A 26,935-nucleotide genomic window follows, 5' to 3' on the forward strand; every position below is an offset into this window, starting at 1 on the left:
TCTCATCATTTCCCTAATTGACTGCTGCAACCTCCTACTGTCCTTATCTGGTATACCTTTCACCCAACTTTCTCTGCATCAATCAATAATACGAGGGTTGTTCAAAAAGTAATGCCTAAATGCTCATAACTCTGAAATAATACACAACATTTATTTGAAGCTTTGTCAGTTTGTACTTTAATATGTCTGCTAACTATATATGTAGTTTTGTTTAGGTAGTCCAAGAAATACTATAGAATCCAAGATGAAACAAAGAGCAGTCATTGAATTTCTGGAAAAAGAAGTCTGCAGTGCTACAGAAATCCACAGAAGACTGAAAAAAGTGTATGGTGAGCGTACAATTGACTATAGCAATGTCAGAAGGTGGATGAAACATTTTCAATCGGGAGAATCGTCCGTGTGTGACAAACCTCGTGTTGGCAGACCATCAACTGAAGTGACAGCAGAGAACCGACACAAAGTCGATACCATGATTCAGAAAGACCATTGTGTGACCATCAGAGATAACAGTGATGAACTGGAATGTAGCCATGGCACTGTAGAAACACTAATCAATGATTTGGGATATTGTAAAGTGTGTGCTAAATGGGTTCCAAAGCAATTAACCAGGGATCATAAGGCCCAGAGGGTGGAAGTGTGCAATGACCTTTTGACAAACTTTGAGGCCAACCCTTAGATGTCTTTGGAAAATGTCATTGCAGGAGATGAGACCTGGGTATTCCTTTATGACCCAGAAACAAAGGCCCAATCAAAGCAATGGAAACACCAAAGTTCACCTAGGCCAAAAAAGTTTAAATCACAGCGATCCGTAAACAAAGTCATGGCCACATTCTTCTGGGATTGAGGTGTTATTCTCATTGATTACTTGGAACAAAACCAATCAATCAACAGTGATTGATACATTATTACACTTAAGGAGCTGAAAGAAGCCATCCGCAAAAAAGGTCAACAATTCGACTGTCAAATGTCAATTACACCATGACACTTCGATGGCAACATCTGCGGCCATTGTCAAAATGGGGAAGGCAATAATGCCACATCCACCATACAGTCCTGATTTGGCCCCTTCTAACTTTCATCTGTTTGGCCCTCTCAAATACTGTCTCCGTGGTCAACATTTTGAAGACATAAAGGTTGTTAAAAATGCCATATGTTCCTGGGTCAAACACCAACCACTGGAATTTATCCAAAGTGGATTCACAGCTTGGGTTGAGAGATGGAGAAAATGTTTAAGGGCAGATGGTTAATTTTTTGAGTAGAGTCATTCTGTTACTGAGACTTCAAAGTATTTTACTGCAAATTTTCAAATCTGTATCTATAATAAAATTTGAGTTGTGAGCATTTAGGCATTACTTTTTGAACAACCCTCGTACATTCTGCAGCGAGACTGATCTTTGTCTCTCGACACACCACATGTGCCAAATCATGTTGTAAATCCCTACACTGGCTTCCAGTGTCCTCCGGAATACAATGTAAATTATTCACCCTTATGTACAAAATCCTCAAAAACACTAGCCCTTTCTACCTCTCAAACTTTATCCACCTCTCACTCCTGCCTAAAAGACCTTCAATGCTAATACCCACTTATGAAGATCGCTACCCTGCTACCCAGTCTCTCCCACAGCCTTCAAATCGTTAAAAGCGGTCTAAAAACCCATCCCTATTAAAACCTATCCTACTCCCACCTATACAACCCTCAATAATGCACACTCATTGTTGTCCTTATGTCCACTCTGAGTCGCAGTGCTCTTGTTGTTTTAGATCTGACCTCTTACAATTAAAGCTCCCTCATGAGAAGAGCCTTTCATATATATTATGGGGTATATTCAATTAGGCACGAGAAAAGCAAAAATCCTGCACCTGCAGGATTTTTGCTATTCAATTAATAGCAGGGTTTTTATTTTTTGAGTGCGAGGAGTTTTTATTTTGCGTACATCCAGAGCACGACCAATTTTTCCTAAAATCCATAATTTTAGGAAAAATGGTAGGAAAATATTCTCGGACTACAGCGGCACCCCTCCTAATGACTAAATAAGCAATTGGAAGTTTTCAATTAGCTTAATTAGTCAGTAATTACTCACCTTCCGAAGTGCTGTCTTCTGCATCCAGCGTTGGGACCCGGTCTCCTACACATCCTGGAGCAGCTCCATCATACTGGGCGATGTAGACATGCTCTCACAGTTATATCACTTTGAAGTATGTATGTATTTTATGTATATTACAGTTTTGTATTAGTGGAATCATCATCTTATACTAAGAGATTAGGCAAAATGGTTGCTCTAGCCTTTAGCTAGAACTTTAAAACGCAGCTATATAGTACTCGGCATAAAAAAATTACATAAAGGGTTTAGATATTGAATTGCACTAACTGGGGTTCTATCATAACTCAGGCTGGAAATATATTGGATTCTGAGTTAGTGCATAACACTGACAGCATTGAGGTGCAGACTCTAAAGGACCTCCAAGTCTTCATCAGGAACCGTCTGAAGGTGGTACTGGCTTCACTGCCAGTAGCCCACAAATCGCAGCTCTCTAATGTGACTAGCTTAGATATAGTTACTGGGACAATTGATGCTGTATACTAACAATTAAACATAGCAAAGTGACTAGTACATATAGCAATGTAGCAACATTTCAAATTACATAAAATTGGAGACTACATTTTTAAAGGGGCTATCAGCAGTTTCCATCTTCTTTTTCTAACTTTTATGCAAAGCATCTCTTTTGCTGTATTTTATTTTTTTAAAGCTAAAAACTATTTGTGAATCAATATTTTTCATTCTATTCTTCTTTTATAGACCAAGGGGTATATTCAATAAACCACGCGGCTAATTGGCGCGCTGGACGGGATTCATTTAGTGGGGATTCCACGCGCGCATGTCCCTGAGACCGCACGTGCGAGTCCCCTGATGTTTGATTTTACCTCGCACCTCATGTAGGTGCGAGGTAAAATAAGCGTGAGGCCGCCCTATTCGGCCTCGCGTGAGCATGAATAACACACTGATTCCGCATTTCTCGCGGAATCAGTGTGTTCTCGCGTGGAAGTCCTGTTTTTTGACGCGGGGAAAAAGCTATTCTATTGAATAGCTTAACCCCGCGCCGCGGGACTTTCACCCCTCAATTACTCGCGGGAGAAGTCCCGCGGGTAATTGAATATGCCCCCAAGCATTTAAAGCAAGGTAATACTGGTGTTATTCTGCATTGAACAATTAATTTAATTATATAAAAAGTAATTGGGTTTAGTTAGACTTACATTTTTGTGTGTGTTTGTTTTAGCTACAATTAATACTGTAAACCATATAAATGTTCAAATTAGCATGTTAAATTTGCAGTTTTTGAATATCAGCAATCTGTATGTTTTTATCGTTCAATTTGTTTTTTCATTATGATCACATTTTATTTTTCTTCAGTTTGTTATGCAATAATTGTTTTTCTTTATATATTTTTTAGCAAAGGAACATGTGCAGGAATTACTGTGGTTTGCGTCTGGGGAATTTTTCATACATCAATGCCCAAATACTGCTAGTCTCACTTCTTCCTTTTTATCAATGGACTGGAATAGGATTATCTAATTTTAATTCAGTTGACATCCTCCCTAGAGAAATGTTAGCCAACCATGGTATAGAAAAATATACACTGATGAGCCATTAGTTATAATTTAGATTTTCCATAATAAATTTAATAGGGTAACAAATATTTTAAAGTGCTTCCAATAAGTTATAAAACAATGCTGTATGTCAAAATAACACAAATAATCAATTTGATAAACACAAATTAAACACAAAAATCATTCCAATCAAATTTAGTCAGTATCACTGAAAACAGTTTCACATGTTGTTCATCAAAAAGTACATAGCAAATATAACAAATATTATTTTAAAACAAAGTGCATATTTATGAACAGAGTTTAATTTCCGTTTCAATTGATTTTTACACTGAAGAAATTTATCACAAAAAAATATTTATGTAATCCTATAGAATTTACCATTGTGAGCAGGAGCTTCTTACTTTACTCTTTTAAAAGTTAAACCAAAGTTTGTTTATTACTGCACTGCAGAGTACACAAATAATTGTTAATTATAACTATACACATGGTATTAATATTTGTACATCAAGACTGCTCGGGTTTCAGACCAGACAATTGTAATTTCTTATCGCTGCTATTCGCAGCAATAAGATATTATATCTAGTCCGATTGCATTAAAAGGCACAGGCAGACGATGTGTTCGGAGGTAAGTGACCGCATCTTCTTCTCTTCTCCTACACATGCGCGATTTACTGGCCACACAGGAGCATAGGCCATTGCTGGTTCTCCCGGTAATTTTGCGAAATTAGCCATAGGCTACAATGATGACGACGTTAGCTGCGGGGGCATTCTGGAGTTTGGTAAATCTGACAGCATTGTATCCCCCATAGAAAGCTATGGGGCTGCAGCTGCAGTTGGAAATGGAGAAATCTGCTGCTGTCCTTCCATGGTAGATTAAGGGGAAATTTAATATTTGCGGGTATCCCCTGAAAACTGGTTTGATAAATAGACCCTTAGGAAACAATTTGCTGCCTGATTTCTTGTTTCAAATGCAAAATGCAATTATTCACATAGGGGAGAACCTCGGATTATGATATTTTGGTAGTGTATTACACATGTAGACCATAGAACAGGACCATCACCAACATCAAGGGAATTAACAGCATTTTTGGGCCATAAGGAATATTGTGACAGGTATGGAATAATTAAGTACCATGACCTACAGTGCAATACACTGATGAAACCTACTTTAGGGTCTATGGTTATTAGCATTGTGGATAATAATGATCAGCCATAAAGTACAGACATGAACACTAAACTATAGCAGAATCCTACTGACACAAATAGTGTAAAATCATACTTTGATTTTGTATATGAATCTAATCACAGTTATGAAGCATAGAAACATGGCACACACCAATATATTACATGATGCCATTCAATGCAAATAAATAAATGACACCTTCCGAAGGGGAGCAAAATATCCAATGCTAAATTTATGGGAATATATTGGATTGTAGTTCTGATTTATCACCAGTATTTTCTACAGTATTTGGTAGTTGTACTAGGTTTTAGAATTGTGCACAGAATGTTTCTGCCAGGAAGATCCATCATTTAAAATTAAAATCTAGTTTGTGCAAGGTTAATTCTTCAGGCGATCTTCACAAACCCACAATGTACATAGCAGCCAGAGCTGAAATTGTACAGTCAACAGAGGTGAGCAAACAGGTTTTAAAGATCCTGTATTCTCCTCCCCCCTTCTCATATACTCAGAAACTTATTATAAAACCCTTGGCTGCTTTTAGACATTAGAGATCAAAATTTCAATGAAGGATGTTAAAGAAACAATATATGTATATTCATGTAGGACACAGCGATTTATTAATTAAATGTTCTGCCGGAAAATAATAATAAATTATGAGCATTGGGAGTAACATTAAAACCTTACAGTATTTCTAATCCTATTAATAAATGCATTTAAATATGGCTTTAGTTTTGCTAGAACTGTGTGATGTCAGTAAATATCAATTCAGTTTAAAAGTAATCCTGATTAAAAAAAAATAGAACAAGAAACACTATGTAATAAATAGGGCAGTCCACCTTGGTATAACATACCCTCTTTACTTGGTGCCCCCAAGTAGTAATGCAGTGACATTACCCCCCTCCACCTTTGCCTGAGAGCTGGTGCTGGTCAGAGATGAGAATCCTGATCAGAATTGTGGATGGGTTTGTGGCAAATCATTGGACAGGTGCCAAGACAATCAGGCTACAATCCTGTTACATGGTGGGTGGTGAATAAAGTTGATTTTTATTATATATTTTTTAGTTATGGAAGTTATCTTGAATATCACACATCTGGCTCAAATGCAATATTTGTTTTCCCAACTGTAATGACGTCTTTAAAACCTCTCTTTTTTTTCTGTTTAACATTATTCTCTTGCTTCGGTACACCCTGCTCATTCAATCCTGCATCCACAGATGTGGAGGGTCCTGTTTGAAACGGCATTGGCCGGGAACTTATGTCAGGTGGTTCTGACATTTGCCATATTTTCTGTCTTGTCCCCCTATTAAATTGAAAAAAGGAAAAAAAAAATCAGCACTTGAAATTCTAGAGATGATGTACATGTTTACAGGTGACAAACATTAGGGTCATTTATACAAAACAGCTGAGGCACAGCACGAAAGCAGCCTTGCTCTTGCTGAGGTGATTTGTGCAAGTGCTCCTACATTTCTGCCAACGCGCATACATTTACAGAGGAAGATGGCGTAATTTGCGGACAGTGTCGGAATGGGGTATGAAGGGCCCATACTTAGCGGTGTGGCCAGCCTCCAGAGGGTGTCTGGGCCCTTTTAAATATATACGTACAGTATATATAGTAAATACTGCTAGTGAATGCATGATAATGTGCCAGATTAATAACAGCAGTGCATTGTAGAAAATACACAATAGTCCTGTCCAGTATAATTCAAGTGCACAGTCTGGAACCTGATCCCTAAAGAAGTGGGTGGGCCCTCAGGCACTGGGGCCCACCGGGGGTTTCCCCTGTACCCCTGTGGGCCAGTCCGACCCTGTTTGCGGAGGAGTCGGAAGAAGTGAGGGAATTCCTTGTAAAGTATGAAGTAGGTGTATTACTATATATATGAAAGCAGATAGGGCACAACCATTTTCTTGAATACTGTACCACCTGTAAGTCGGTGGTTTCACACTTCACCTTATACTCTTACTGGAACCTATTATGTGTCTTCATGTTGCACTTCAGTGGAGAAATGCATTTCTAGGCTCTCTCTGAGGTACGTAATAAAAGATTCTCACACATGTAAATTAAAAACTGTGTGGATGTTCCCTTACTCTAAAGGTGCCTATCCATTAACAGACACTGAAACGACAGCACGATTATGACATTGTAATCGTGCTGTCGTTTTTATGTCTGTGATGTGCCTGCACTGAACGTTCAGTCGTTCAGTGTAGGGACATCCATCATCCCCGTACATGCTGAACCTGATGTGACAATCAGGTTGACCAGCATGTACGGGCAATGATAGATGTCGGAAACGACCAGCGGCCGCGCGCATCGCTGGTCGTTTCCGACCTAAATGTGCCCGATACATGCGTGATTTGCAAGCGATTGCACGATAACGACATCGTTATCGTGCAATCGCCTGCAATGATCGCTAAATGGATACCCCCCTTAATACTTAATTTAAGCCATTAATGTGAGGGTGTCTGGTTTTGATGCTTGTTACAAATAGGCTCCTCCAATGGAGATTATCGCTAGCAGTAGCCCTATTATTAATAGGCAATGCAAACAGAGGCATAGTGTGGAGCCATGGCGCCCGGAACAAGCGAATGATATCCCCTGGTAATAAAGTGCACATGAGGAGAGGGTATGACCAGTGTGGGTAGGTTCAAATGAAAGGAAAAATCATCAAGAGCAGTGTGTCACATTGGGGCATCTAGGGTCCACTGGAGGAAAAGCAGTGGATGAGGTCCAAGAAACTGCACAAAAGGGAGGGTGTCTGGACAGCCCACGGTGGACATATAAGAGGGCAGAGCAAGTACAGGTAAGGTTTTGCTAATGAAAGATGCCAAAGCAGGATTTGCTGGCTCTATAGGGCAAAAATGATTCAAATCAGATTTTGTACAGGTCACCTCTAATCAGCAGCCCATAGGAAGCCATTGACTTCAGCAAAAGAGGATGAGGGAGATTATAGAGTAAAGAGGGCAGACGTGCAAGAAGGTGTGTGCAGTGTGAGAAAGGCAAGAGAAAAAGTGTGCTGTGATGGGACACAGGGGAAAAGTGAGTGGTGTGGGCTAATCTTAGAAGAACATGGAGGAATAGATGATAGAAGAATGTGGAGGAATAGATATAAGAGAAGTAAAATTAGTCAGACAGACACACAAATGGAGAAATACAGTGCATCCGGAAAGTATTCACAGCGCGTCACCTTTTCCACATTTTCTTATGTTACAGCCTTATTCCAAAATGGAATAAATTCGTTTTTCTCCTCAAACTTCTACACACAATACCCCATAATGATGATGTGTAAAAAAATTTTTTGGGAGATTTTTGCAAATTTAATAAAAAAAAAAACCCCACATGTACATAAATATTCACAGCTATGCTCAATACTTTGTTGATGCACCTTTGGCAGCAATTACAGCCTCAAGTCTTTTTGAATATGATGCCACAAGCTTGGCACACCTATCTTTGAGCAGGTTCGCCCAGTCCTCTTTGCAGCACCTCTCAAGCTCCATCAGGTTGGATGGGAAGCGTCGGTGCACAGCCATTTTCAGATCTCTCCTGAGATGTTGAATTGGATTCAAGTCTGGGCTCTGGCTGGGCCACTCAAGGACATTCACAGAGTTGTCCTGAAGACACTCCTTTGATATCTTGGCTGTGTGCTTAGGGTCGTTGTCCTACTGAAAGATGAACCGTCGCCCCAGTCTGAGGTCAAGAGCACTCTGGAGGAGGTTTTCATCCAGGATGTCTCTGTACATTGCTGCATTCATCTTTCCCTCTATCCTGACTAGTCTCCCAGTTCCTGCTGCTGAAAAACATCCCCACAGCATGATGCTGCCACCACCGTGCTTCACTATAGGAATGGTATTGGCCTGGTGATGAGTGGTGCCTGGTTTCCTCCAAACCTAATGCCTGGCATTCACGCCAAAGAGTTCAATCTTTATCTCATCAGACCAAAGAATTTTGTTTCTCATGGTCTGAGAGTCCTTCAGGTGCATTTTGGCAAACTTCAGACGGACTGCCATGTGCCTCTTACTAAGGACTGGCTTCCGTCTGGCCACTCTACCATACAGGCATGATTGGTGGATTGCTGCAGAGATGGTTGTCCTTCTGGAAGGTTCTCCTCTCTCCACAGAGAAATGCTGTAGCTCTGACAGAGTGACCATCGGGTTCTTGGTCACCTCCTTGACTAGGGCCCTTCTCCCCTGATCGCTCAGTTTAGCTGGCCGGCCAACTCTAGGAAGAGTCCTGGTGGTTCCGAACTTCTTCCATTTACGGATGATGGAGGCCACTGTGCTCATTGGGACCTTCAAAGCAGCAGATATTTTTCTGTACCCTTCCCCAGATTTGTGCCTCTAGACAATCCTGTCTCGGAGGTCTACAGACAATTCCTTGGACTTCATGCTTGGTTTGTGCTCTGACATGCACTGTCAAGTATGGGACCATAAATAGACAGGCGTGTGCCTTTCAAAATCATGTCCAATCAACTGAATTTACCACAGGTGGACTCCAATAAACTGTAGGAACATCTCAAGGATGATCAGTGGAAACAGGATGCACCTCAGCTCAATTTTGAGCTTCATGGCAAAGGCTGTGAATACTTATGTACATGTGATTTCTTAGTTGTTTTTTTGTTTTTTTTTATATTAAATTTGGAAAAATCTCAAAAATACTTTTTACACGTCATTATGGGGTATTGTGTGCAGAATTTTGAGGAGAAAAATGAATTTCAATTTTGGAATAAGGCTGTAAAATAACGAAATGTTGAAAAGGTGACGCGCTGTGAATACTTTCCCTGATGCACTGTAAAGGACACGCACGATGAAGAAATATAAACACACATAAAATGAGAGAGAGATATATACAAGGAGAAAAGAATAGACACACACACACACAGAGGAGTCACAGATGCGTGCACACACACACAAATGGGCAATAAAGAAACGGGCCCTTAGAGATATACACATATGGGGTATAGTTGGAGAAGTGATATAAAAAGCTAATACTGAACACAAAGGAGGAAAAATCCTCTTGAAGCTGCAATGTATGATGCTTGCATTCCTTACATATAGAAAACCATAGTGGCCACTGAAAAAAAGAAACACAAAAAACAACTTCCTGATAACCTGACCAATGTTAGAAGCAGCCTCCTACGATCCGCAACTGTGCTCCTCTAGTATGACAGCAGGGATGGTAATGCAGGAAGAGCAGACCCTCCAACATGACCCATTCCATTAGGTACAAAATGCTCTGTTACTGGACTTCCCAATTAATTTATGATTGCAGACACCTGTTGTGAAATACCTGTCTCATCAATTACCTAGCTCAACACAGGTGACTGCAATCATACATTAATTGGGAAGTCCAGGAGCAGAGCGTTTTGTACCTAATGGAACGGGTCATGTTGGAGGGTAGGGAATAGAGCAGTGCACTCGTGGAGGAGGAGTAAAGGTGACATTAGGGGGCTCAGCATGTACATACAAAGTTTTGCGCCACCTGTGCTAATAGTGTGCAGGCAGTTATCTCTCCTCAGAAATAAGCAGCCAGAACAGGTGAGTTTTTTTATTTCCTTCTCCACCAGCTGGATTTTGCCCACAATTTTTTATTTTCATTTTATTGGATACCGCTGGTATCGGGAGCGCGCATACCCGTGGCAATCCAAAAACTGGTTGCGAGGCGTAATGTTTTGCGGGCAAAACCTTGCAGTTAATTTAATTTGCTCCATGATGTGTTGGCTCCTGGAATGTGTAATATGCTGAGTGAATATTGTGCAATGCATGCGATTAATTTACATAGTTACACTGTATAATTTACAGAGCCACATCCTCAAAATGTATGTGGCGAGCCAGGGCGTAAATAGTCATTTCTAGGCCCTGTAGCAACATATGTAAGAGCCATCTGTACTGCTCAATAGCAAAAACACTGACATAAAAACATGGGACAGACAAGGAAGATCGGCACATTCTATGTATATGAAGGGCACTACTTCTTCACTTCAACAAATGTTACCTTATGCAGCATTCACAGTAAAAAACAAATACATACAATTGCAACCAGGAATCCATATAGCGCACCTCTAATTTTTATTTGTTCATTCTTAAACATATGATAAATGTACAGCAACAAAAATTTCAGGCAGAAAACTTAAAACCCGGGAAAGTCGCTGGAAACAGGGGTCACCTGGAAACCTTGCAACTATTTTTCCCTGCAACGCAGAAAGTTTCCTGTACATATTTTGCTTTGCTAAATGCTAACATTTACATATGCCATGCAAATTGTGGCACTGTTAGCACAATACGCACACAGGAGCCGATTCAATAAGCTGTGATGTTTTAAACTCGTGGCTATGCTTCTGAGTGCAAATAGTACAGTTACAGTGATGAAAAGATCTAACATTTTTGCTTACACCCCAAAGAGGTGCAATCAAAAATTAGTCAAGAATATCACCTAGAATGGTAAAGTGACATAGTCACTAGGTTACTACAGGACCTTGCGGGTAATTGAATTGGCCCCATATTGTTAAAATGCCTTGTCACTGTGGCTGATGTGTGGGCAGATCACGCAATCTTCTGTCTGGTCAGTAGGTGGTGACATGATAGACTGAATTAAGCTCAGTACTGTATCTTGTATACTGTATCTGACTTATTAGTCTGATTGCTGGATTTATTCATGAGTTTATTCATGAGTAAACCTAGCCTCTTGTCAGCTTCTTGTGTGAATGTACTGGGTCCTGTTTATTGGCCTTACCCACAGACTTTGCATTCTGAATCTGCCTTACCAAGAAAAGTCTGATGCATATCCTGTTTAGTATCCTAAGCTGTTTTTCTGCATCCTGTTCTGCAGTCCTAATTAATTGTATATCTTGTTTCTCTACAGTCCCTGTTTTTTTGTTTATTTCTTGTCCTATGTTTTGCTTATTCATCATTCTTTGTTGTCTATGCTGACTGCTTTGTTCTTTGCAATGCTTATTAAATATTCCTTCATTTAATTTACCTGTGTCTGGCATGCTGTGTGCTCTAGCCTGGGATTTCCCTATCTGGAATGATCTAACCTGTGGAGTTTTACATGCTAGTTGAGCAGCAAAACAGGGTGTGCTGAACTTTTGGATTTGTAGTAATCTATTGGTGGTTTGTTTTTTGCATATCTTTGGTATTTTTTGTGCGGTTTGCAAATGATCAGATTTACTAAACCTCAAATTTTGAACTCTACCGATTTGATGACGTCATCCCCCTTTTTTTCAAGGTGAAGGCATAAAAACCATGCAATTTATGAAGCTGCAGTTTGCAACACAGCACATTAAACCACCAGAAAAAGCGCAGTTTTGTTAGACATGCTTGTTATGGGTGAGATACTGTACTGTAGCTCAGGACACTTAGGGGTATATTTACTAAAGTGCGGGTTTTTAGAAGTGAAGATATTGCCCATAGCAACCAATCAGATTCTAGCTGTTATCTTCTAGAACAGGGATGGGCAATAAGCATCCCTCCAGCTATTGTTGTACTACAAATTCCAGCATGCATTGCAACATTTTTAGCATGGCCACATAGCAATACTGTGGCAGGGCATGCTGGGATGTGTAGTTTTACAACATCTGGGGGGCCGATTCTTGCCCACCTCTATTCTAGAAGAAGATTCTAGATAAATGTTAAGTAGAATCTGATTGATTGCTATGGGCAACACCTCAACTTCTAAAAACCAGCACTTTAGTAAATATACCCCTTATTATTTCAGCTATATTGCTTGTTAGGTACTTAAAAGAAAAAAAATTAATAAAGATTGTTTACACAAAAAAAATCCTCCGCCCTCTTAACAGCTCATTCTACCCAGTTCTCTAGGTGAAAGGGGACAACGACGACAAAGAAACGATTAAGCCCCTGAACCTGTCCCTATGTTAACTAGCACTGGGAACCTCGTGGTAAACCTGGCTGGTGGGTACCAGGTTAGTAACGTGAAAATGTAGTGCTTGCATCATGACTGTTCTCGCATGCTGGCATTTATAAATCAGCAATCATGTATATGTGTAAGTGTGCACTACAAAAAAGTAATACACATCATATATACTATTACCCCAGTGATTTACACCCATCTACCATAACATTACTATCAATGACAAGTGAAGTAAATAACATTCATTATATCATTACAATGGCACCTATCAAGGTGTGGGATATATTAGGCAGCAAGTGAACAGTCAGTTCATGACATTGATGTGTTGGAAGCAGGAAAAATAGGCAAGCATATGGATCTGTGCAACTCTGACAAGGGCCAAATTGGGATGTCTAGACGCCTGGGTCAGAGCATCTCCAAATAGGCAGGTCTTGTAGGGTGTTCCCGGTATGTAGTACCTACCAAAAGTCGTCCAAGGAAGGACAACCAGTGAACCGGCAAGAGGGTCATGGGCGCCCAAGGTTCGTTGAGGCGCATGGGGTGTTATCCCACAGAAGAGGTTCTGTAGCACTGTAATGCTGGCTATGATAGAAAGGCATCAGAACACACAGTTCATTGCAGGATACCTTCAGAGATCTTGCGGAGTCCATGCATCGACGAGTCAGAGCTGTTTTAGCGGCATAAAGGGCACCTAATATTAGGCAAGTGGTTTTAATGTTATGACTGATGAGTGTATATATTTATCTATATCCAAATGAGTAATTAAACTGTGGGGGGGGGGAGGCACATTTGTACCAGCAGCTCGGTTCTCCAATTTTCAAATTGCTGGGAGTCCAACGAGTGAGATTTGCCCTTCTTTACTTTCCACCCATTGTCTGTTCCTGTATTTGGTGTGTCTGTTATCTACTGTTGACGTGGCCTACTAGAATTGTGATAATACATATACCTGATCGGTCTAATGGAGAAGAGTGAAATTGCAATTTCTTAAATAATTTAATTAACATTTCAGAATATTCAGAATATACTTAATACATGTATCAGTGAATAGATCAGTGAATTTAGATCTGCCCTCCTCTATTATTAGTTTTGACTCTCACTATGCAGTCATCTACCACTTTGAGCAATGTTTCGTTTGTATCAATGTACGTAACTGTGGCATAGCCCAAAGTGAATTTAACTTGGAACCGGAATGGCTTTTTCCATGCTCTGACCAATCAAATCAATCAAAGGCATCCATGGAGCTCAGTGCAGTCTACTACAGGTGGAAAGTACAGCCAGGGGCGACGAGATGAGGGGAGGGGGGGGGGGGGGGTACGTGTGGTCTTCAAGCAACAGTGCAAAATTTTTAGTCTGAATAGTAAGACATATCTGTGACAAAAATTAAACACTGGGCTTAAGCCAGGTATCACTGTGACATATGGGGAAACTTGTCAACTTTTGAAAAGCAAATCTCAAATCTCGGAAAGATTGTGCAAGTAGACCTGCACAGATACAGGTAGCAAGAGTCTGTAGTTGATATACAAGGTGCAGGAACGCAAGATCCTCTGACTAGAAATCAGTACAGCAGAACACAAGTATATGTTTGCACCAAGCAGGAGTCCATGTTGTACAGGGCAAGTTAGAATGATAGCACAATGCAGGTATAACTGGATATCACCGTAAGATATCAGGATTGCACAGGGCAAGATAGTGTAGAAAGATAGCACAGTGCAGTTTGCTGGCTTGCCCAGCAGGATAAAGGATTACACAGTGCAGAATAGCAGGATTCCCAGCAGGATAGAAGGAATGCACAGTGCAAGTTAGCAAGTTTGTCCAGCAGGACATCAGGATTGCACAATGCAGGTTAGCAGGATAGCCCACTGCAAGTCTTAGCAGAATAACTCAGCAAGATAACAGGAGTCACGATAAAGCCTACAGGAACCAGGAGCCAAGGCACTGAAGCCTCTAGGAGAGAAGTTATACTGGCAACTATTTGCCAGCACCTGAGGAATTTTATAGGGCATCCTTGCCATTGATTGGCCTGGCCACTCATGTGGTCAGGAGCTCTTCTCAGGATTGGCCAGATGTTTGAACGATGTCACTCCGACATAGCGACACACACAGGTCAGTGGTGAGGGAACCGCCACGGAGGACGCCATGCCCGCAGTAGCAGACAGACGTTGCATAGGTAAGGATGACAGGAGTCTGAAGGACAGCCGGGCACAACGCTGGACATTCATAGGGAAAACGAATCTGCATCCTTCCACTTTAGGAACTGTAGTGCTTTTATTTTGGTAATGTCTACTGCCATTAAGAGAGAAAGAAATCCAGGGACCTCTCTTAGTATATCAAGAAAAATTGTCTGGATTTATGAAAAATGCACCAACTCTCTTTATAAGTACTCTGCACACATTTTTACTCACCTAACGCACAGGCTTTCTCTTCAGGATCATGACAGGATCACAATGTAAGCACAGACATTGCAGGATACATCATCAATAGAAAATATATTGGCTTATCCTAGTCTGAGAAAGCAGGAAGTAGGGGAAGGTGGGCCTAGTTGTTACAGAGGCAAGTTGTTACAATGAACTTAAAACCACACCGAGGTCGCGCCACGACTTGTGCAACTGGGAACAAGTTCCAACAGGTTACCATCAGTGCTCAGCGAAATGACGCTAACGCAGACGTGGTTATGTAATAGCTCCCTAAACAAACTAGTTTTTCTTGTTCCAAAGTAATATTTTTCACCTAGATTTGAAGTCATATCTTGGATGGACTGGTAAAGGGAAGGGTTTATCATTTTGTTAGAATCACATACCATTAGTGTATGTATTTATCATTGTTATAATCGTGAATTGAAGCACGGAAATCGAACTATGGCCATCTTGGTTACCTGACATCACTTGGGGCAAGTTGTTACACAATATTAGAGGCAAGTTGTTACACAATATCAGAGGCAAGTTGATACTCACTGACACTCCCATTAAGGACCAGCTAGAACTATAGGCAAATATAAGAAATGAAAAAAAAAAAAAAGGCAAAACTACAGGCAGTTAAGAAATCTTTACTCTGGGTGAAGGCAAAAAAAAAAAAAGACTAAGGCCCTCATTCAGAGCCACTCGCAAACAGCAGTACGCTCGTTGCGTTCCGATGTCGACTAACCACGCATGCGTCGGTGTTACACTGCGCATGTGCGTACGGCAGTTTGCGAGCTTTTTATCTGTCGTTCCTAAAATAGCGTACAGGAAGTGACATGTCAAATGTGATTGACAGAACAGGGCGTTTTTGGGTGTTGACGGGGGTGGAGATGGAAAAACGCAGGCGTGGCGAGGCGTTTTTGGGGCGTACATACATTAGCAGATGCGAACATCAAATGTGTTCGGACCGTCACATACGTCACTGGAACATCCTCTTTCCCTTCAAAATGCTCGCACAGTTTAGGGTCTGGATTACTCGACCACATTGGCGATGGCCTTCTCCTCCGTCCCGGGACTCCACGATGTTGCAGCGATTAATCGCGGGTGGTCACAAAAGCAATTAGTGTTGTATTGAAAACCGGCTTGGTATGTGTTTGGAAAGCAGTTTATTGGGATAGCACAAAACCGTACGCAGGTGGAAATCATACCTGCTATTGTCAGGATTACACAATCAATTGGCGTACATTTTTGGGGTTTTTTTTTGGCCTCAATTTGTTGTTTATGGCCTATTGTGACAATAATGTCATCATGTTTTAATTAGCAACCCATTTTTTTTTTAATGTGCAATTTGCATCGTTATGTGTTTTTTTAAACGTTCCTTCAAGAGGCCTTTTTTTTATACAAATGAAATGGTTTTTGGTGTCCTTTTTTGCCTTTAGGGCCAGGATTAAATGTAACCCATTTGTCCAATAATGTCACAATACAATGTCAGATTTTTTTCATAAATTTATTGTTTAAACACAAACCAATTGGCATAATATTTTTTTTTTGTTTTTCTGCCAAAGATACTTTTTATCAAAAAAAAAAAAACAATAACTGATAACATAAACGTACAAAAATAACTTAAAAACATTTCACAAGAAAGGAGAGGGAAGTTTTGACCAGAAAGGAATATGAGCCAAGCACAGAAGGAGTGTGGGAAAAGTCGCCATTGCTGTCACCGTTTTTTCGCCCGTTTGGATGGGGGAGGGTGGGCGCCAGACCGGGTCCGGGATGCCATCGGGCTGGCCTGTCCAGAGGCAGATGTTGTGGCCTCTGGACTAGGCACAGGGCTAGGCACATTTGGAGGATTGGCTGATGTTGTGCCAGAGGTGGAGGATCCAGATGTTCCGGCAGGAAGGGAGGTCGGCTCCACCATGTGCTGGCGAACGAGCTGCTCCAGGGCATCGGCGATGCGGATGTTGGCCCTGGTATTTTCCGCCAGGGCCTGACCAATGGTCACGTTGGCCGCAGCATTTTGCTCCAGGGCCTCAGCCACCCGTAGCAGACTGGCGTCCATCCTCTGCAGAATCTCCGTATGGAAATCCGATTTGAAATTGAGTTCTGTGAGGAGGCCCACTGCCTGCGAGGGGGCACGCCCTGGACTGGCTTCTGCAGGGTCCTCAGCCGGATGTACTGGTTCCTCCCCTGCAGAGCCAGCAGAAATTCTGCGGCCAAGGCTTCCCTCTGGAGCAGACTCATCCGCCTGTGTCTCTGTTGGAAAAATGAGAAAAAGACTCGCATTAGAATCTACATATTGGCACAATAGCATTTCAGAGTTGGTGACATCACAATACTTACCTGGGCCAACATGAGGAGCCGCAAAGTCTGGCATGTCCGTATCCATGTTGGACACGCCAAACACCTCCACAGGCTGCACACACCCCTGTGCCAGCTCTTCTAAATCCGTCAACTCCAATGACACAGGGGTGGGACCCCCACCTGTCCCCCTTGCATGCCTAGCCCTGTCCGCGAGTTTTTGCTTTAGGCGATATTTGAAGTCGCCCCATCTGTGGGGAAAAATGGAAGCCATTATCCTTTGGTTTAAAATGGGGTTTGTTTTTAGGGGGGGCAAGGGTTTACTTACCGCCGTTTGACATCCCGGGCTAGACGGACATAATCACCCACCGTATTGACAGCAACGGCTACCTCTTCCCACATTCTCCACTTCTGGCTTAGACTCATATTCCTGTCTGCCTGTGGCAGGATGTCCACACACTTCTGGATCAAAACCTCCATCTCCTTTCTTGTGAAATGTGGCTGCCTTTTTTTTTTGGCCGCTTTGGCCGGAATACTGGGCCCAGCAGCCTCTTCCATGTCATCCTCCTCACCTATTTGTGTAAATTTACAGAATTCACAAAATCACAACTTGCCTCATCTTATGTTTCAAATTAATCGTTGATAGAAAATGCATGAAAGACTTACCGCCTGACTCTTGGGCATTTTTTTCCCTGGTCTGTCGCCATGTCTGCGGTCCAAACAAGAAATACACCAGAATTTGAATGTGTTTTCGTGACGTATTTATACATGCGTCCTTATTTTGCGGCCGCATCATTGATTGTGCGGCCCTATGATCCCTCCTTAATTTGTGCGGGAAACTAAACACTATTTATGGCTTGGTGTGTCTCAAGTCGAGGTGGCGTTTTTGGATTGTTGGAGGTTATCTTGGCTGGAGTTTATTGATTGTGTAGAAAGGAGTTGGAGGTTGGAGAATCGTTTGTTGGTTAGATTTGCGTTTTTTTTTCCGTTATCTTTGTTGGTTTATATTTTTGGGACCTCGTTTGTTGATTTGGTAAGTTTTGTGAAGTCTAACTTTTGTTCAATTGTTGTTTCATTGTGTTTCGTATATTTTGTAATTTTTGGATACCTAATTTATTCTATTTTAGATTTTGTTTATTTTCGACCCCAAAGACCTTTTGATTTTGCATCTTAGATATTTGCTCTTGGTAAGTCCATTTTTTATCTTGTATTAGCGAACTAATTAGCGAATTTTTAGTATTTACTCTTTTGACTTGTATTAGCGAACTAATTAGCGCATTTTTAGTAGTTACTCTTGTGACTTGTATTAGCGAACTAATTAGCACATTTTTAGTAGTTACTCTTGTGACTTGTATTAGTGAACTAATTAGCGCATTTTAAACAGCTTAATAATCATTCTAACTTTTTGATGGTTTAGCTTTCGCTTTTTGAGCCAACATTTCGACCCGTTTTGATGTACTGTGTTAAATGTCGCTTTGCGGTTTTGCTAAATGGGTGTTTGGCATATTTGAACTTTGGTCTAGCACAAAATGTATCCACAAAAATGCACAGAGTGAAATGTGTCAAGTAATTTTGTTGTTTATTTTCAGTTTGGACGTATCATGACAATACCCCGGCATGTAAGCAGCAATGGATGGTATCATCAAGCTAAGTTGTTTTAATATAGTTTGGGGGTGGGTCAAAAGCCTTACTTTTAAATTTTGGAATTTCAGGTTGATCTGGGGAGGATTGTTCTGGCCATGCTCCCGGAAGCCGACCAACCTCAATCTCATCCCAGGCATAGGCATCGTAGGCATGCAAGGCCCCAGATATTTCGAACACGTGTCACCCTTTTTGGAATGCCCGATGATGAGGTTTTAAGACGCTACCGTCTACCTCCCAAAATCATCATAGACACTCTCTCATTAATAGAAAGTGATCTTGAGCGGCAAATTGACAGTCCAACAGCAATACCACCACTGACGCAATTTATGGCGGTGTTACATTTCTGTGCCTCAGGATCGTTTCAAACAACGGTGGGAATAGTGGCGGGCATCTCCCAATCCTCCTTTTCCCGGATCCTGAGGGCAGTGATGGAGGCACTTTTCAAACACCTCCATCATTTTATTCAAATGCCTTTGGATATGGGTGCCCTTAGTGTGGCCAAGGCCAATTTTTACCAAATAGCTGGCTTCCCACACATCATAGGGGTTGTGGATGGTACTCACATACCACTTCAGCCTCCAGCACGGCTGGAGGCAATATTTCGAAACAGGAAACACTATCACTCCCTGAATGTAATGGTGGTATGTGATGCCTCCCTCCAGATCCTGTCCCTGAATGCTAAGTTACCAGGAAGTGCACATGACTCCTTCGTCATCCGGCAATCAGGGATATGGCAGAAATTAACCAACCTACAAGCTGGTGATGCGTGGCTTCTGGGTAAGTGGAGACCTTTAGTACATAACAATGTTAAGCTTGATACACAGTGTTCCTGATGTTGTCTCTTATTTTTCACAGGAGACAGTGGATACCCTTGCATGTCCTGGCTGCTCACTCCTTATTTGGCTCCCACACCAGGCCCACAAAGTGAGTATAATTCCGCACTTACAGCCACCAGGCAAGTGGTGGAGCGCTGTATCGGCCTTTTAAAAGGCCGATTCAGATGCCTCCACCGCTCTGGTGGCGAGCTCATGTATTTGCCGGATATGGTGTCGAAAATTGTGGTCCTGTGTGGGATATTTCACAACATCGCCATAAGGAGTGGTGTCCCAATGCAGCCAGAGGATGCCTTACCTGAGGATGGCCCCCCCGAGGTTGGTCGGAGGTCAGTATGTGGGGGGGCCATACGCGATGATGTGGTGGCCAGATTTTTTAGGTAAGTTTGACCCAAACTACAGTGTTTATACCTAATGTGTTTGTGTTTGTTTGCGAACATCTAATTTATTTTTATTTTTTCACCATCTTCTGTTTGTTCACATAATCTTTGCCACTCCAACGCTCACTACTTCCTGCTACCCTTACCAAACCTGGATCTGGTGATTTTGTCCATATATTCTGGAACCCATATTGCAACGCCATGTTTGTGGAATCATGTTGGCATGGTCCTTCGTCAACCAGTTCTTGATTGTTTTTTTTAATTAAATATTTTATTTGTATGTGTTGTATTTGAGATTATCACTGTTTTTTTGTTTTGGGACTGACCACTTTGATTTCTCATTTATGTTGTGAATAAATGTTTGGAGAGTGAAATGGTCTTCCTTTTTTTGGACGTTAACAGCAAGTGGAACCAGGTTAACACACCTTACAATTGACTAAGGGGTAATCCAGTACTGACACCAGTTGATGTAAACTGAAATATGTTTGCAGGTTCCCAACCCACACCAAAAGGAAGCCTGTCCAAACCTTTGGATTTTGAAGATTGGCCTAAGCAGCTTGCACACCAACTAGGAACCTGTAAAATGGCGAAATATCTAATTGACACTACACCCAAAACGGGAAATGACATTGTTACTGTTATGTGTTTCTTGTGGCTGTTTAACATACAAATACAAAATACAATCTAACTTTTAACAAATGGAAAACCGTGCAGGAACAGTCTACTTATGTCAGGGAAAACTATTTGTGTTTTAGAAAAAAAGAATGAGCCAGAACGTATATTAGAACTACAAAATTTATTTACAAAACGAAAAAAAACAAAAAAAACTACTGGCGAAGGATGCCAGACAGCCGGTCAAGGGCCACAAGAAGGCCAATTACATGTTGCCGCATCTGGCCAACACAATCCTCCACCTCTTGACGACGCCTCTGTTCCTCTGTGGGTGAGAAAAGTGTGTGGATTAATAAAACAATAGGGAATCCACATTAAAAAAACAAAAACACAACGAAATCACTCCTAAACCGAAAAAAAAAAAACCAAAACAAAAAGGGGGTGCTGGCAAAAATACAAGGCCTATGTACAAATTCACACAGGTGTGATATGTGTATGTTGAAATCAGCAGGAAGAGGTAAAGGCAAATTGCTAAATCACCAAAAGTAAACCAAACAAGCACGAATAAAGGCACGACACATGATTACATACAAACAGTTTGTGGTTAAAAAAAATGAGAAATAAAAACATACCGGGAGCCAAAACGGGAGCTCCGGAAGTCCCTCCATGTTCCTCCTCGGAGGAGCCTTCATTCCCCAAAGAACGGGGAGGGGTAATGATGGACTCCGGGGAGGGGGTAATTGGAAGAGGGGTGGGTGGAGGAGAGTAGGAAGTGGGACGGAGGGGAAGGAGGCCCGACAGTTCCGGGAGAGGGTCTGGGAAGGCTGGGGAGGAGTGGGGTATAGGGGAAATATTTGGGGTGGAGTGTTGGCTGGGGGTTGGGGATAGTGGCCGGGAACGCCGTCTGGCCGGACGGTGACGGCGTAGTCTTGGCTGTCCTCCTAAAATATGTCAAACAAATTGAGGTTAGTTTCTGGGCAAATCCGGGGCCCAAATTAAAAAAAAAAAAACAGCAACAAAAAACATGCAAAAAGGAGTAGAATGAAAAAAACAGAAATAGAGGGAAAACAAGCACACGCTGATATGAGGACAAATAATTAATAGGACAGACAGGAAAACATGCACACGCAGATATGAGGACAAATAATTAATAGGACTGACAGGAAAACATGCACATGCAGATATGAGGACAAATAATTAATAGGACAGACAGGAAAACATGCACACGCAGATATGAGGACAAATAATTAATAGGACAGACAGGAAAACATGCTCACGCAGATATGAGGACAAATAATTAATAGGACAGACAGGAAAACATGCACACGCAGATATGAGGACAAATAATTAATAGGACTGACAGGAAAACATGCACACGCAGATATGAGGACAAATAATTAATAGGACAGACAGGAAAACATGCACACGCAGATATGAGGACAAATAATTAATAGGACAGACAGGAAAACATGCACACGCAGATATGAGGACAAATAATTAATAGGACAGACAGGAAAACATGCACACGCAGATATGAGGACAAATAATTAATAGGACAGACAGGAAAACATGCACACGCAGTTTGCCCCACAAACACAAACATGAATACCACAATACATAACACTTACTTTCAACGATCTGCATGCGAAAGCATGCCAGCAAGCGGGGCGTTCGCCGTTGCAGGTCTGACCACCTGCGCTCAAGCTGCCCGATGTTGCGGCGTGAACCCATCGACCGCAGGCGGGACCGTGCCTCCGCATACGTGGAGCGCTTCTGCCGGTTGGTGATGGGTGGAGGCTGGCTGGTGATCCGCCTATCCATCACCTCCGTAAGCACCAGCAGCTCGCGCCTGGTGAATGCGGAGGCTCTCATGATGGCAATGGAGTTTTTCATACAAAACATTTTTGATAAAGTGTGGCCAAAATTTCTGATTGGCTAATGTATTTTGGAAATTAACAGGAGCAATTTTATTGGTTAGTGTATGAGTCATGTGTTCAACAGGGCCACAAATCTCTGGAGAGTTATGATAGGCTTGATGCAGTGACATGCGTTTGCAAATTTAAATAAAGAAATGAACCCCGGGAAATATGCGGGGATCCACAGCAATAGAACAATTGTTTAATTGTGGTTCACATGTTTTTTGAACAATAAAAGCGAATGTTTCATCCGTACGTATTCTGCGGGTAAACACAAACACGGACAAGAGTAAAGTTTCTTGCATTGTGTTGAAAAAAAAAAAACAATTAAGCTAATTGATACATTGATTGGCATGATACGATTGAGGGAGGTAGGCAGAATAAAGGAGCAGGTAATCGACATCTGACAAGGCCACTTCCGGTTTCACTTGTGCGTGCGTTCCCTTCAAGCCATTTCGGGGATGTACGCTCGCTATTTCGCACGCTCGTTAGTTAGAGGAGGGGTCGCCGGAGTTTAGGGAGGAATTTTAGATGCGAACGAAAATACGAGCGAGCCATTGAATTTAAATATTTTTGTACGTACGCCTAACGTACGTGCGCCCGCTTGCGAGTGGGTCTGAATGAGGGCCTAAGTATTAGATTTACTAAAGTAAGAATTTTTATAAATGGAGATGTTGCCCATAGAAACCAATCAGACTCTACTTTACATTTCTAGCACCTTCTAGAAGATAATACATAGAATCTGATTGGTTGCTGTGGGCAACGTCTCCACTTCTAAAAACTCTCACTTTAGTAAATATACCCCTAAGATGACATCAAAATCTAAAAAAAAAGAAAAAAAGTAGCCAAAACATTGTCGAGTTCTGAAGACGAGGGTTTCTGTATAATGTGTGCTAAGAGTTACAATCTGTGGAAATCTGGCCAGGAGTGGGTCCAGTGTATTGCATGTAAAGGGTGGGCTCATATTGCTTGTGTAAAAGTACCCATACACGGTGCGATAAAGCAGCAGATCCGACAGAGTGGTACGATATCGCTGCTATATCGTACCGTGTATGGGCATGATATCTGATAGTATGCGCACCCGTGGGGTCGTACATTGCACCTCCAGATCTTACTGCAGGTTCAGTTGATCTGGGCTTGCGATGTGTGATCCCATGCAGCGATATGCGGGTGGGGGAAGGGAGTGCTGGCATAACGGGTGGTCGGCCGCCCGATCGCACCGTGTGTGGGGACCGCCCGATATGTTGGCTGTCGGATCCCCCATCGCATTGCAAAGTGCAAATCGCATAGTGTATGGGTGGCTTAAGAGGTGATTCAGTAGCATTTACTTGCACTAATTGAGAATCAGAAATCAGCAGTGAAGACAATGAATGTCTGTCATTGTCATCAGACTATATAACAAATATATGCCAAATGTGATTTTGTGATAAACGTACAAAGTTTTCTAACAAACGCTTTTTATATTAAGATTTTATATAGATTATGTTATCTGTAACAATTTGCCCCAACCCGGTAACAACTATCCCCAGCTTCTTGCCCCATGTCACCCTATTTCTCCAAGGTAACACCAGTCTTCCTGCACCTCATCACCCAACATATTATTTGCTTCTTTATTCCTGCTGCCATCATTTGGGCTGGCATCACACCAGTATGCTCTTAACTGAAGAGCTGACCAGCACACTGCAGTACTCTATCTGGCAGCAGAATGATACAGGTGGATAGTGAAGTCAGGGCCTGATTCAGAGCCGGACGCTCTGACCAGAGCGCTCGCTCTGAATCAGGGCCCTCCTACATGAAAATGGAGCGGCCTCTTGGACGCTCGCATAGCTGTGGGTGACCACCCACAGCTATAGCGAGCGTCCATGATGATGGTCGCGATGGTCTTGACCATCGCGACCATCGGGCTTGCGACGGAGACCCTGCGGTAGGGTCTCGCTGCCGCAAGCCCTGGAGTCATTTTGGCTCTATCAGAGCCAAAATCACTCCCACTGACATCACTACTGATGTCAGTGGGGCCGGCTTCAGACGCCTCCGTCTGGTAGCCACGCCCCCGGCATGCTCACCAAAGGGGGCGTGCTGTCAATCAACATCGACAGCACGACCCCTTTGTTGCGAGACCCGGAGCGACGGCTATCCAGTCGCTAGCCGAGTCTCGCGCATGCGCACGACGGAGCTCCCTCCGTCGTGCGCATGCGCAGTAGGGCACCATCGACCCGCTTGCGAGCGTCCTGCACTCGCGAGCGGGTCTGAATGACCCCCTCAGTTTGCAGTAGTCCCGGAGTGAGTTACTGTCCTCAGCACCTGCCTGCTCTGTGTCTCACTCCCAATAGTAATAAGCTGCTACTCTCTTTCAGATCAGTGATCCTACCTCTTTCAGCTCTCTTTCACAGGATCAGCACTGCGCGTGGGAATGAGGCTCCGAGCAGGATCTTATTGGTCCAATCATCTCATGTGTTTCTGATGACTGGAAGAGCTGACTCTCCCTGGGTCCTAACTTGCGTGCGGTTCAGCACTGGGAGTTAAAACAGTTTTATTTCTCCTTCATCCACTAGGGGACACTGGAGTTCAAGACAGTGGGGTATAGACGGTGGTAGAGTAGAGCCTGGCACTTTAAAAAAATCTAGAAGTGTGACTGGCTCTTCCCCCTCTATGCCCCATCAGCCCCAGTTTTTAGAATGTGCCCGAGAGAGCCGGAAGCACATCAGGCTGTCTCCAGCCTTTTTTGAGTATAATTTATTTTTTTTTTTTTTTAGAGCTTTTTATTTAAAGCATTGAGGACAGACAGACTGTTTACTGTGGAAGTCTGCCTGCTACGTGGGAGCCGCCGGGAGGGCACCGCCACGGCTACTGCAGCCTGTGTCCGGTGACCCTGAGGGGGGACTTTAAACAGAGTCATCGGACTCCATGAGGACCCGCCACAACTGAAACCGGTTCGTGTCCGGGTGTCATTTGCCCCCCAGCCCAGCAACCCGGCCGCAGCAGTTTGTAAGTATATCCCACCACTCCTGACTAGCTGGAGCGGTGGGCCAAAACGCTGGGCTTAGGGACAGCGCGTGCTGCACGCTTGTCATACACAGCTCCTTCCAACCTGCCACGTGGTGGTGTCGGAGCTGCTGCCGAGACCCGCCGCTGCACTCAACAGTCAGCGTCAGGGTCTCTGGCTTATTCCTAGCCATCACCCTCTTAATTGAAGGAGGGGATGGAGCGCGGCCCCTGCAACATCAAAAGCGTGGTGATGCCGCGGCGGTCACTGAGGACACCTGCTCCTCCCTCCTCTATATAGGAGTTGTAATGCTGGGTGAGTAGATCACACAGTAATGACAGACGCCGCACTGCTGCTCATTAAACAGTACAGCGCTGACAGGCAAGGTCCCGCCATCTGCCACAAGCAGTGTAAGGTGCCGGCTTCGGAAGCCAGACGAGTCCCTCTACAGGAGGCAGTGCAGCGCTGACAAGCAGCGCGGTCCTTGGCCCCTGCGCAGAGTAGGCTGCTCTTGTTGAGAACAAGGGCTCAACCTTATAAATAATTGGCAGTGCGCACGCGCATATATAAAAGCCAGTATTATGGAAAGGGCGCGTCATGCATGTTAGCGGCGCCATCTATAGTCTGGCCCGTGCTCTCCCTCATCTGAGAGCAGCGCGGTTCTACCAGTGCTCGCTTCAGCAGATAGATTAGCTCTATAGCAAAAGGGCTTTAATGTTATAACTATCCAGCAGCTCTCCTCTAATGTACAAAGGAGGAGACGCCGTGACCCTATGCTTTTTAGTGGCTGGGCTGGCAAACGGAGCGGTGTCATCCCACAGCCCCCGGACGGGCATTTAGTACTTCAGCGGCGGCATGGCTTCCTCCACTAACGTGTAGCAGCCTGCTTTTGGGGGTGTTTTCCTGTTAGCGCAGCAGCGCAGACATTCTCTGCATTAGTCCCCCCGCGAAGAGGCACCCGGACGGAGTGCTGTGCAGACAGTCGCCTGCATGAGGGAAAGCACATTAAGTGTAATGGTTAGCGTTACTGCCTCACAGCACTGAAGTTATGGGTTCAGGTCCCACTACGGCCCTGTGTGGAGTTTGTATATTCTCCCTGTACTTGCGTGGGTTTCCTACGGGTACTCCGGTTTCCTCCCACACTCCAGCAGCCGCCTCCCGTTTTCCCTCTTTCGGGCTGCCCTAACAGCAGGGATTATTAGCGTGGGTCTCCTACGCG

The 26,935-nt window shown here is 43.1% G+C and overlaps 1 protein-coding gene across 5 annotated transcripts in view; it reads right to left on the bottom strand.

Moving 5' to 3' along the window:
* Nucleotides 1–26,935, bottom strand: part of AHI1 (Abelson helper integration site 1) — a 404,344-nt gene that overhangs the window by 20,559 nt on the left and 356,850 nt on the right. For 3 of the 5 annotated variants that reach the window (XM_088452372.1, XM_088452409.1, XM_088452363.1), the window contains one exon: nucleotides 3,855–6,090. The exons of 1 other annotated variant lie outside the window; for it this stretch is intronic. In XM_088452372.1, the coding sequence (XP_088308498.1) occupies nucleotides 5,874–6,090 (217 nt within the window). In that variant the 3' untranslated portion in view covers nucleotides 3,855–5,873. Of the gene's footprint in view, nucleotides 1–3,854; nucleotides 6,091–26,935 lie in introns of those variants that run through there. One more of the 5 variants, XM_088452399.1, reaches the window with a different exon arrangement.

Source organism: Taudactylus pleione, unplaced genomic scaffold, assembly GCF_031769625.1.
Source record: "Taudactylus pleione unplaced genomic scaffold, aTauple2 ptg000006l, whole genome shotgun sequence".
In the NCBI taxonomy this organism is placed as follows: domain Eukaryota; kingdom Metazoa; phylum Chordata; class Amphibia; order Anura; family Myobatrachidae; genus Taudactylus; species Taudactylus pleione.